Source organism: Phacochoerus africanus, chromosome 5 (assembly GCF_016906955.1).
Source record: "Phacochoerus africanus isolate WHEZ1 chromosome 5, ROS_Pafr_v1, whole genome shotgun sequence".
NCBI lineage: Eukaryota > Metazoa > Chordata > Mammalia > Artiodactyla > Suidae > Phacochoerus > Phacochoerus africanus.
This window is the reverse complement of record NC_062548.1, coordinates 112,840,143-112,853,614: the sequence shown is the minus strand read 5'-3', so window position 1 is coordinate 112,853,614 and position 13,472 is coordinate 112,840,143. Positions and strand designations below refer to the sequence as shown.

General features: G+C 50.1%; 1 protein-coding gene across 1 annotated transcript in view; it reads right to left on the bottom strand.

Annotated features, from left to right (window-relative positions):
- Positions 1–13,472, bottom strand: part of GALNT14 (polypeptide N-acetylgalactosaminyltransferase 14) — a 211,388-nt gene that overhangs the window by 80,058 nt on the left and 117,858 nt on the right. Inside the window, exon 2 of the mRNA XM_047779229.1 lies at positions 611–780. Coding sequence (XP_047635185.1) covers positions 611–780 — 170 coding nt within the window. The remainder of the gene's footprint in view (positions 1–610; positions 781–13,472) is intronic.

The following is a 13,472-nucleotide window of genomic DNA, read 5'->3' as shown; positions in this document are numbered from 1 at the left end:
CCATCTCAAAGCCTCTTTTTGCTGGAAAGCAGAGCTTTCCACATTGTCCCAGGCCTGATCTCTGTAACCCATTTGAAGGGGTAGCCTGACCAAGGGGACAGAGGAGCGGAGGCTGCATGAAAGGGCTGCTCCAAGCAGAGGGGGGACCCAGTGGCAAGGGAAGAGGCCCTTCCAGCTTCTCTTCTCACGTGGAAAATGTCAGGCTGTCAGAGGAGGGACCTCTCCGAGCGATGGAAGAGGCCACCAGCCTGACTTCCCAGGGATATGCCCATCCTGCCTTCCCCCAGGGTGAACGCCAGGCCAGGCCCTGGGAAGCTGCCAAGGGAAAATGGGCCCTGGCTGCAGGGTGTTTAGTGCTCCGTGACTTCACGGCAGGTGTGCCTGGGTGGCGGGGAGGTGCAGGTGAGGGAGGCCTCACCTCTCCATGGGGTGCTTCGGGATGGCTTGTGGCCATGAGCAGCACAGACAGGGTGCAGGACCACATCACAGACCCCTTATATCCAAGTGGTAACCAGTGGCTTACCAGCTCCCCTTCCTGGCCCTGGGCACCGCACACATCAAGCCTGCTGTGGGGCTGGCATGACTGTGGGGAGGGGTTGGGAGGAAGTACCTGAAAAGGCGAGTGTCCGGGACCACCCGGTTGCTGGCGACCCGCTCACTCTCCCGCTGGTTGAAAGCATACAGCTTATAGGGATCGTCCCCGACACGCCACTTCTTGGCATTCAGGTATCGCCGCTCATCAAACTGGTCCCACAGGTCATCCCAGTCCGTATCCGAAACCTGTGTGACATGAAAGGGAAGTCCGTGAGAATGGATCCCCGCCCTCCCAGGCCCCTCTGTCTGTCAGCACCCGGCCGCAGAGACCAGGTCCGTGCAGGCGAGGTTTAGCTCAAAGATGTTAATAAAACCATCAGCAACAAAAAGAATGATGATGACAGTGGCAGCCTCCACGTCATGAGCGCTGTGCTCACATACCAGGCACTGTGCTAGGGCCTGTGTTCACATCATCTCTTGTAAACCTCATAGCAGTTCTAGGAGATGGGTGTTGCTCATATGCCCACAACACAGACAAGGAAGTAGGCTGACAGTCCAAGTACCTTGCTCAAGATCCCACAGTTAAGGAGTTCCCGTTGTGGCTCCATGGTAACAAACCCAACTAGCATCCATGAGGATGTGGGTTCAATCCCCAGCCTCACTCAGTGGGTCAAGGATCCAGCGTTGCTGTGAGCTGTGGTGTAGGCTGCAGATGCAGCTCAGATCTGTCACTGCTGAGGCTATGGTGTAGGCCGGCAGCTGCAGCTCCAATCAGACCCCTAGCTTGGGAACTTCCATATGCCATGGATGTGACCCTAAAAAAGACCTCCCCCCCCAAAAAAAAAAAAATCCCACAGTTAAGAAGCAGCAGGGCTGGGACTGGGATTCTAGAACACCAACCCCAGAGGCCACTTCTCCAGGGCAACCAGAGACACCTGGTGAAAAGCAGCAGGGGCACACTGACGGCCATTCCTTCCTCTGCCAAAGGAAGGCAGTGATGAGAAGTAGGCGATCCGTCTATAAAGGTGTGCTACTCACTGGGCAGACACTCTGTGTGTCCTTTTCTTCCTGCATCCCAGGAATCTGTGGTTATTTTTAACAAGCCTCCATGGGGGAGCAAGTCTTCTCCCCTCACCGTACGAGGAGATGGCACTTTTGGAAGTAGGAGGTGGTTTCCATATTCAGAATCTTGTTTCACTTTCCCCAAGACCCTCTGCAGAGTAGGGAAGACAGGTTTCAGAAAGGCAACTGGCTTGTCTGGCGGTGTCCAGCTGGACTGTGGCAGAGCCCAAAGCAGGGTTCTCTCTCCGGCTATCCTGAGCCCTCCAGCTCGGAGGAGACGAGGGGATTCACAAACGTAGGGGATGGCGCCTGCCCAGAGCCCCGGGCTTCCTCCACTGCTCTGCAGCCAACAGAGACTCCACATAGGCCACAGGAGCTGTGGGCTCCAGAGGCTTGGCTAGCTGGCTCCTTCCCTTGACAGCCACTGCCCAGTGGATGGCAGTGCTGCCTCCACTGGGGGAGAGCCAGTCTGGATCAACAAAGACCTTGCAGGTTTATCAAAGCACAAAGAATACTGAATCTGGAAGAACCTGCGGACCAGGCTTGGACCAGGACCATGAGGGCTGGAACCCTGGGGCGGGCCTTGTCACCAAGGATGAGATGTTCATTCATGGGTTACTGATCCCTGTGTCTGTGCAAGTATCTAAAGCTGCCCGGGTACCACCCATCCCATCATTGCACTCGGGGCTCATAACAAGTGGGCTCAGGGCAGGCGCCGCAGACAGCGGTGCAGGTGCCCAGCCCACATTTGGCAGGTAAGGGGGGGGGGGCGGCTGGCCCACGTGCACTTCATCTCAGGCTCCACTCCATCTTATCTGGTAATTGATCTCTCTCTCTCTCTCTCTCTCTCTCTGTTATCTCCTTTTGGAACAGCATTCTCCTGCTAATAGCACAAAATGAAGCATCGGAAACCAGTGATTTTTATCCAATAATTGATTTTATTAATGTCCTGTGATACTGCTACTACATGGAGGCATTCCAGGGGTGTATGAACCCCCCAGCCTGTGCTGTGCCATGCCACAGCCTGACAGCTGTCACCTGTGCTTGGAACATGACCTTAGGGCGACCCTGACATCCTATTCTTGCGGGGTAGGGCCATGGGGCTCCGACAGTCTTATGACCGATTTAAGTCCACAGCAAATCTCAAAGTAAGTTGTGAGGCCTCTAGTGCTGTGTGCCAGGGAGGGGAGATGTGGGGATGGAAGGCCCCGGCCATCCAGCGGGTTGCGGTGTCCCAGAGAGACTTGCACAAGGACACGGAGAACAGAGCAGGGAGGGAAATGGGAACAGCTTCCCAGAAGAAGCATCAAATAAGTCAGGACTTGAAGGATGAGCAGGGATGTTGTTCTGCTTAAGGGGAGATGGAGAAGGGAATTATGTGTGCAGTAAAAATCCAGATAAAAGACAGGATGGCTCAGAGGAGGAGCATCTGTTCAGGGAATGGCCACCTCAGGCATGAGGAGGCCAGAGTGTGGACTGCAAGGAAATCAGGAGTGAAAGAAAATTCTAGAACACAGCTGGTCTCGTATGAAGCAGTCGGGGGCAAAGTGTCTCTGGCCACATGTGTAGGATGAGGTGGAGGGAGGAGCACACCAGAGGGAGACCACTCAGGAGGTGACCTCAGTCCTCTGAGCTGGTGGGGCAGGGGAGCTTGCTGGAGCCCAGGCAGACAGTTCCATCCATCAGCTGGAGAAGCAAGTGGCAAGGCCAGTGCCATGGAAGGCATAGGGGCTGGAGAGAGGGCACTCGACCAGCCTCTTGGCTGCCTCCCAACCTCTATTCTCTCTTCACACCAGACCAGGCTCAGGGCCAAGAAGGCACAAGGCCGGGTGGTTTCCTCTGCTTGGCAATCACCACCCTAAGGGCAGCTAAGCCTCCCTGGCATCCTTGGACATGGTGCCATGAGAACTCAGCTGGCTTCCAGAAAGCCCAGAGCCAGAGCAGCAGCCAGCCTGGCAAGAGAAACTGAACAGTTTGCGGCACTAGATCCATGGTGGGGGGAGGGGTGTCTCCCTATACTGGGGAGCTTGGTGTTCCTAGAATGATATCTGATGTACTAAATAATGGTGAGTCTGTGCTTAAAATAACCCTACCAAAGGAAGAGCAGTTTCTATTTACAAAGCAGCTTGCAGGGACTGCCACGGAATCCTCACGCAACCTCCACCGGGACGGGGCGGGGTCGGCTCGGAGAGGTGAGGGGGCTCATCCGTGCTGGAGAGCCAGTAGACACGACCCCAAGCTGGCTCTCCCCAGAACCTCCCAGCATCATGGTCTGACCTATTGACCACAGAACAAGGAGTGTCCTCTCTCCTGAGGGCGCATGGGCAGAGAAAGACCCCCCCCACTCCCCGAGGAGTGGAGTGGGGGCCACTCCTGCAGGAAGGGCCAGCCCCTCTTGCCCTGCTTGCCCCAGAACAGAGTGACTTGGTCCTCCCGGGATTTCTGAAGGGGCACCGACTTGGCCAGATACTTCCAGTCATAATCTGGACTTGGTTTCCAAGCTCTTCAATTCATAAGTCCCCGTGTCCGGCCACTGCTTTGGGGTCCTCGCCTTCCAGCTCAGGTGGACATCAAGAAAGCTTCTGGATGGGTATTTTCACCTTTACAAACCTCCCAGCACAGGAAGTGAAACTCTTTTCCAAAACAAGAACACACACCCAGGAACCCCCATAAGGACCCTCCCCAGAGCTGGGCCAGCACCTACCTGGCCCCTCCCAGCTGCTTCCACTTGACCTTCAAACTGGAATTTATTCAATCAAGAGTGGGTGTGTTTCAAAAGACCACAAACAATCTTTAAATAGAAAATATCTGATGAAATCAGCCACCCCCAGCCCTCCCAGGGCCAAGCCAGCGCTTAAACAATTTGGCACCAAAAGCGAAAGCCCAAAAGCACATCTGTTAAGCTGCTTCATCTCTTTCCTCCCACCACCTACCCAGCACAGAATCTTGAATCCCCTCTCCTCCTGCCTTCCCTGGTCTGTTTCCTCTCACTCTGATTTCAGGCTGATTATTTGGAGCAGGAATCAAGGGTGTAGCCTGCCCTTCTGATAGGTGTTTGAAGCTGCCTCTATTTCCCACTAATATTTTTGTCTCCCTCCCCTTTTCCCCCAGTTTGGTACTACTAATTCCCTCTTATTGATATCATTCTAATTTAAATGAGAAAATCTCCAGCCCTTGCTAAGGCTTCCATCCTGCTCAGAACTGCACCTGACCCTTAAGAGAACGTCTCAGACTCACCCTATAATAAAGAGCTAACACCAGGGCGGCGGGGGGGGGGCACCTATTATGTGCCATAAGTACTTACATTTTTTATTTTTTATTTTTGCTCTTTAGGGCTGCACCTGCGGCACATGGAGGTTCCCAGGCTAGGGGTCTAATTGGAGCTATAGCCTCCAGCCTACACCAGAGCCACCAGCAATGCCAGATCTGAGCCTCATCTACAACCTACATCACAGCTCTCGGCAATGCCAGGTCCTTAACCCACTGAGTGAGGCCAGGGATCAAACCCGAAATCTCGTGGTTTCCTAGTGGGATTCGTTTCCACGGTGCCATGACAGGAACTCCCCATAAGTATTTACATTTAACCCTAATTATCATTGATACCAATACAATCATTCCCATTATAACAGGGGAAACTGAGGCAGAAAGCTAAAGGAACTTGCCCAATGTTACATGGATGTAAGTCCTAGAGCCAGGCTTTAAGCCCAGGGGGCCTAGGGTTGGCTCAGGTGCATTCACCCATTAAGTGACTCTGCCTTATCACAGCCTCACTGCCATTTTCCTGGTCTTCTTCACAGGCTCTCTACATGTCTCCCACCATTTTTCTCAGTCCAGTTCTTTCTTTGCTTAGAGATGTTCCTCCAGGTAAGGATGTCTGTACCCCTTTTCACTATCTCCCCCCCTGCTCTTCACGCCCCCTTTCTGGGCAGTCATTCTCCTCCCAGGAGTGGGCTGGATCCTGAGAGTCAGGGCAAGGAAAGGGGGAACCTCAGCAGGCACATAACTTCAGTAAGAAGAGAATGTGACAGAGTAACACGAGAAAAGGTCATGAAAAAATGGGCAGAAGATCTAAACAGACAACTCTCCAAAGAAGACATGCAGATGGCCAAAAAACACATGAAAACATGTTCAGCATCACTCATTCTTAGAGAAGTGCAAATCAAAACCACTATGAGGTACCCCTTACACCACCCAGAATGGCCGTCATCCAAACAAGAAGTGCTGGAGAGGGTGTGGAGAAAAAGGAACCCTGTTACGCTGTTGGTGGGATTGTAAATTGGTGCGACCACTGTGGAAAGCAGTATGGAGAGTCCTCAGAAAACTAAAAATAGAACTACCATTTGATCCAGCAATCCCACTCCTAGGCATCTACCCAGAGAAAACCACGACTTGCAAAGACACATGTACTCCAGTGTTCACTGCAGCATTATTTGCAATAGCCAAGACATGGAAACAACCTAAATGTCCACTGACAGAGGAGTGGATCAAGAAGATGTGGTGTATATATATATATATATATATGTCTGTCTGTGTGTGTGTGTGTGTGTGTATATATATATATATATATATATATATATATATATATATATATATATATATATATATATATTACTCAGCCATTAAAAGGAAAGAAATACCAGCAATTGTAGCAACATGATGGACCTAGAAATTATCATGCAAAGTGAAGTCAGTCAGACAATGAGACACCAACATCAAATGCTATCACTTGCATGTGGAATCTAAAAAAAGGACAGACTGAACTTCTTTGCAGAAGAGATACTGACTCACAGACTTTGAAAAACTTTTGGTTTCCAAATGAGACAGGTTGTGGGGTGGGGGGAATGCACTGAGTTTTTGGGGTAGAAATGCCTTAAAATTTGTTTGTGATGATTTTTGTACACCTATAAATATAATAAAATTCATTAAGTAATTTAAACATATGATATACCTGATTAAAGATGCAACAATTTGTCTTTCCATCCAAGGTTAGAAATGCCAGTGGAACATTCCACAGCCCAGTGGATGTCCCTCCTGGGTTTGGCCAGGCACACAGAGGTCCCAAGTAGCTCACCCCAAGCCTCAAGGGACTGTAATTTCTAGATGTTTTATTCTAATATTGAACCGGAATCTGTCTCCTGGTACTATCTCCCTTTGGGACCTGGTTTTACCCCTGGGGATATCTGATGCAAAACTGACTTTTTTCATACCCTTCAGATATTTAGTGGCAACTATTGAGTCCCCCAGGGTCATCCAGCTCCCAACCTTCGGTTCCATCCCATCAAATCTGCAACTCGGAAAAAATGACACAGAGGTGTACAAAACCTCTACCCAACGATCAAGGATGAACAAGATTAAGTGAAGTCAGGTGGGTTACATCAAGGAATTCAGACAGCCTTGAAACATTTCTGTAGGCATGGAACAGAAGCGACACTGCCCACGATAAGTCTGACATTTATACCCAGGTTTCCAAGACAGAAGCTGCTCGGCGGAATTGTTGTGCCCAGATAATGCCTGATACTTCCTGGGCACACAAAATCACCCATTATAGCTCCCTGTCAGAACCTCAGAGGGAAGTAGCGAGGGAGGAGGTCCCCCAAATGATGTCTTACAAACTTAATATACAACAGAAAATTGCATCCTCAAATCTCAAAATGAGGAAACAGAGGCACAGGGTGGATAAATACTTTGCCCAAGTTCACACCACTGAGAAGTGTGTCTCAAAGCCCGCAGACCCAGTTCCTATGCCAGCTGTGTGGCCTGGACATCTCATCTCCATGGGTCCAGGCTGGTTCAGGACCACAGCCTCCGGCTTCCCAGCACCGCCTCTGCCTCCTACCTGCTGGAGGCCTCTGCTCTTAGCCCCATATCAGACCAGATACTTGCGAGGACCTTCATGCTAAATTACAGATAGATCCTACATAAATAACAACAAATGTGGTTTTTGCTACATTGCTGGGTTTTCTAGAAGGAAAATCCTTTTTTTTTTGGTTTTTTTTTTTTTTTTTTGTCTTTTTAGGGCTATACCTGCAGCATATGGAGGTTCCCAGGCTATGGGTCGAATTTGATCTGTAGTTGACGGCCTACACCACAGCCACAGCAACATCAGAGCCGAGCCGCATCTGCGACCCACACCACAGCTCACAGCAATGCCGGATCCTTAACCCACTGAGCAAGGCCAGGGATCGAACCTGCAACCTCATGGTTCCTAGTCGGATTCATTTCCGCTATGCTAGGACGGGAACTCCTAGAAGGAGAATCTTCAATACAAGAGGAAGGGCAAAGCCAGGGGAAAGCCACTGATGCTGAAGTCAGAGTGGGGATAGTGGAACGGTAAGTGATGACAAGTGAGGCTGCCCTGAGGGCAAAGGTCATGAAGAAAGTAAAGCCTGGTCCTAAAAGGTGGATAAGCTGAAACCGAGTCTCCCATAGTTAAGGCTAAGAAGGTGGACTTAATGGTCCCAGGTCAGTTGTAACCTGCCTCCCAGCAGAAGCAAATATACATCCTAACTGGAGGAGAACATCTCCAAGGTAGAACCCCCAGAATTCCCGCAGAGCTCAACAAAAGATGAAATCACAAGAAAAAATGATCAGACCCACAAGGAAACAAGTCACTATAAGGGAGAGTCAGTAGAAAGGCTAAACAACCTACACTGATCCTCCGCGAAAATCGGACACAGCAGTTACAAAATAAATTAAATATAGGTTGTAAAAAATAAATTATATATAGGTTGTAATGTGGAGTTGAAAACTTAGGGAAGAACAAAAGTTCTTTGAAAAAGAACCAAGCAGAATTTTTAGAGGCAAAAAAAAAGTATAATAATGATTGAAAGCCAAAGAGAAATGTTTACAATCTTCAAAGCATTTTCACTGGAACGAATCATTTGTATTACCCCTATGCAGTCAGCAGGCCAGTCAGGTTGCTCCCATTTTGCAGAATGGAAAATTGAGGCTCAGGAAAGCAAAAGAGCTGGCTCAAGACCATTTAGATAGTGAGTTCACTTCTCAGATCCTAACTCAGGCCTTCTGACCTCAAAGCTTGTGTTTTTTCCCCATCACCGGATGTTTCACGCATCCCCAGGGCTCCCTTGCTCCCCCTGCTGGGAAGTCACAAGATGAGAAGGATCTGCTGGCCTCTCCACTGCTCTGCCATCCACCCAGCTGGGGAGTGATGTTATGTTTCCCAGGGCCAGTCAAGGCAGGGGAGAGGACAGCATAATCTCTCATTATGCTAGCACTGCTCTGGAAGTCCCACCTAGTGTGAAAGGTTTGGGAGAGGAGTGGCTGCAGCTAAGAGACTCCCCACCATGTACAGGAACCACTCAAACAAAGGAGGGGTGAGCCAGCCCTTTGCTCACCCACCTGGGCTCATGACAAAGGAAAGAGCTGTGAAATCTTCCTTCATCCAGGGACAGCACATCAATTATGGATTATTAGATAAGATCTCCATTTTAATATTTCCACCATGTATTATCACCCCTTCCTCTCACTGGAATTCTGTCTTGGGAGTTATTTAACTGATGTGCAGAAATCTAAATTTAATTTATTATGATCTAACTCACTTTAGAAGCCAAATTACCCTGCACTGGAGAAGGATCAAGTCAATATCCCACTTGGCTTTCTATTTATCTTCTGCACGGTTTTCTCTCCTTCTCTTTAGTATTCATTTTATCTCGGGTGCTGGTGATAAATTTAAATTTTCCTCAGAATTAGGCAATTGCTCCTTCAATGTTGTAGTTTAATGGTTAGTATTAATTATATGAAAGTCACTCTTTAAAGAATTTGATAGATGGAATGGACATATAATAGAGGAGGAAAGGGCTATTTCTCAGACCAAATGAGGTAGCAGATAATTCAGCAGGGATGAGTTTACTTTTCTCTTCTACCTCTTTCTGGCTCTTTTCCCCATTTTCTTTCTCACCTCTGCTCCTTCAAGAGCCAGGTGCTGAGAAACTGGGTCTGCTGTGGCTTTCCAGGGCCGCTGCAGGGGGAGGGGGCTGATAGCTGGACCTCTCTGCATTGCTGCTTTTAATCGCATTCAGTTTCTGACAAGAGCCACCACCGAGCTCTCTCCTCCTGCAACCACCCCCATGTACACACTCATCACCTCTTTTCCAATTGTGCATCAGAGGCAAATACAGCTTTGGGGGATGCTTTGAGCTTTCTGGAAGAAGAAAAGTTCTGAGAATTATTCTAATTGCCCGAAAACTCCAACTGTGAAATATAATGTGATTAACAGAATGGACAGAAGCCCAGCTTTTGTTTCTGGAATGGGAAAAAAAAAAAAAGAATCTCATGCAATGTGGGCCTTATATGGAGCTGAATTTGCTTGCTAATTAGCATAAAGGGGAGGTGCCATGGAAAGTATAAATGCGCGTGACTGGGCAGGAAGGTCTGGTCCCCCTGCACGTGCCAGAGCTCTAATGTTCCATGTCAACTCCCTGCCTACCCAACGTCCTATACATTCTACCACCAAAGACCAAACCCAGAGCTCCTTTATGGAGATGGACTCCTGATATGATCTGTTGTTTGCTGGCAGAACACCTCCCAGCTGTTGGTGGGTGTGAGGATGGAGGGAGAGTCGTCCCATTCCCATCACTGATTTCTGCATCCTCGTTGTGTTCTAAGACGGGAGCAGTAAACAGAGCATGGGAACAAAGGAAGCCTCTGTCCCTTCCAGCTCTGAAATCCAGAGGGCAAGAGCTCAAGTGGGGAGGGAGCCCAGTAACCACACGTGGCTCAGGAGGAAGAGGATTTGGTGAACTGCATCGTGGCGCAGGGAGGGTGCTTGTGCCTGTAAGTAACAGAGGCTGACGCTGGAGGACACAGGCCTGAAGAGACAGAAGCAGTGCTCAGGGGAGACCAAGGAGAAGCCCTGGGCTGAGGGAGAGGAAGCTGGAAGTGGGTGCAGGAAGGGAGGCCTCCAGCTAAAGAGAACTGGACACTGAAATGCATTTTCTCTGGTGTGGACAGCTGAGTCATCTTGGGCACAGGGACACCCATCGGGCTGAGGGCAGGTCTGCTAGGGTGACACGGCAGCCGTCTCCCAGGGCAGGGGTGCAAAAGAAGAGGCCAGCTCCTCCTAGGTGGCCCAGTAGCATGGCCAGCGTGGCCTCCAGCACGACAGAGATGGGCATCACAGTCAGAGGCTCACTCACAAGGAGCAGGACAAAAACAAAACACTAAAAACAAGATCTGGATTTCCCTCTTCACCTGCACAGGGCCAGGAAATATCCTAAGGCATTATCAGAAATCTCACTGGCCTCAAGGAATAGCTGGGCAGGCAAGCAATATTCAGGGGCCTAACTGGACCACGGTGTGCAGCAAGGGTCACAAATGAACCTGCCTTCAGGGTCACTGGGAACACAAATGTGAGCGAAGACCTTGCAGGTGCCACATAATACCTGCCAAGTGACACTGCCTTAAACTTCCCCTTAAGGTGAAACGAAATACGCCCATGGGGTAAGTCTGGCCTACAGGCTACCTAACCGTGACCCAGGGTCAGTCACAGAATAAGTTCATGACATGTCATGTTCATGACGTCACATTCGTGACATGACCCAGGGTGGGTCCTGGAGGAGGGTAAAGAAAGATAAAGGAGGAAAGGATGAAATGAAGGGGACAAGTGCTCATTGTACGTGTTAGGCTTTTGTGACTTCTTCAAGGGCCCTTCATCTGGGCAGAAACGCAGTGGCGACAAGAGAGCTGGTGTGTGGGAAGGTGGAGATGGCAGAGAAGGGGAGGCACAGCCCCAGAGATGATCCTATAATTCCTTTCCATGGTCCTGTCGATGCCACAAGAGGACAGGAATCGGGAAAGCCGGTCCCAAGCCTGGCTCCGCTCTGCACCTGCGGCTGGCGTCTTCCTCCATCCCAAGGGCAATACTAACCTCTACCCTACATAATTTTACAGGCCTGGATTAGGTCTCAGAAATGAGATAAGACAGGAGAAACTGCTTGGCAAAACAAAGTGCAAATGTAACATATTATTACTGTCGATGCTACTGTGGTTACTATTATTTCTTTGGGGGACTGAATGCTAACAGAGAGAAATTTACAATTTTACAAGTCACAGTCAACTAATTCTGCCCTTAGCTTCTTCCTTCCCTGTGGCAGAAATGGGGTCTCTGGCTACATCCTCAGGTGACTGGATGCACCCCCTTATTGTCTGGCTGGGATGAAAGCCAAAGGTCATTGTCAATGCCGAGGTTTCTTGGGGCTCAGGTGGGCTCATTCATCCAAAAGCCCCAACTCAGATATGGGTTTGAGCATAAGTGTGCCATGAAAACGACACTACCAGAAAACTGCTTTTAAAACACGTAATCTGTAGCTGGGAAGGCTAGAAATTGAGCTTTTCGTGGCCCCTGTGCTAATTGACTTTTTTACATGTGTGGAGATGGGGCCTGGGGCAGGTACGGAAGCTGTGCTGGGTGATTCTGGATGGGGAGACTTGGGGATCTCAGGGGTGAGGTCAGAAACCTGAACCTGCTTGAGACCCCAAGGCTCCCATGAGGCCAAGGAGCCCTGGACATCAGGGCTCCCTGCTGGACCGCTGGTCCCTCTCCTGCTCTGGATGCATTGGCCCCAAAGGGTCTTCTCCGGGCCCCCTGGGACTTGGCTAGAAGGGCCAGCCCTTCTGGAGGAACGTGTTCAGCAAGATTGGCAGCTTCACCAAATCACCCTCGACATTCTTCTCAGGCAAAGGGGACCTTGGAGAAGTCAGGATGGAGATGGCCGCGGGAAGCCGAGGCAAGGGACCCACTTGAAACGGTGATCGGTGATTATTTCGCTCACTGGACCTAGTCACTCAGAACAGCAACTACAACTAAGAGTTTTGTGGCATTTACTGTGTGGTAGGCTCTGTCCTAAAGATGTCATTCCTTGCATCCCCAGAACAAACCTGAAGCAGGTGCTATAATGAACTCTATTTTATTGAAGGTGAAACGGAGATGTGGGAAGCTCAAGGGACTCAGCTGAGGTCATACAACTAGAGGTGCTGGGATTAAGCCCAGGCAGGTGGGCTCCGTCACGTCCTGACCAGGACCTGCAGTGGCAGAGGTCTGTTCATGGAGGGAGGTTTCCAAAGCCAGCCCCTGCTAAGAAGAGGGAGGGACAGGGAGGAGGCCCCCGCCAGGAGCCCCACCATACGCTTTCCTCCAAGGCTATCCTGGAAACTCCTACCCTCATCCGCAGGTCCAAAGGAGTTAAACTGGACCTTCTGGCTGAAAAGAGAGTTTCAGAGTCGTGCCCCTAAGCCCTGTCATTCATTTCCCCAAAAGTGACATTAGCAAGACGCTTGGAGCTCTTGGCTGAGAACAATTTGTTCCTCTGTCTTCTACGGCTCCTCCGAGGTGTGGGCTAGATCTCCCCCTTTTCCTTAAGGCCCAGGGCTTAGCACATTTTCCATATGCTCTGCAAATAAGGTGACATCCAGATACCCTCCAGCTCCCTCAAATCTGGGTCAGCTACTGAATATGTAGGTGCAGGGTTGGCATGGAGAACTTTGAAGGGACTTTATCTCCCAGGACGCCATGGGGGCCGCTGGCTGGCTTTCAGTGCAAGGGGCTCTTTTATGTCAAAAGCAGACCCAGAGACTGGGCATTAGGGCTACTGAACCTGGGGAGGGGAGGGATGCCCGCCTCCACCAAGGGCAAAATTAGCGCTGCAGGTGACACAGCAAGTGCTAAGGCCAGTGAGTGGAAAAAAGTGAGAGAAACCCTTAGGAGGCTGTCCTAAATACTGACCATCTCTACAGCCCAGCAGGAATCTCGCCTGTGGCACGAACTATGAAGAAGGGATTTCTAAAGCACTTGCTTATGTAAACAATACACACAGGGCCCTTCCTCTCAGGAAGCATTAATAACAGCTCCCCAAATGCCT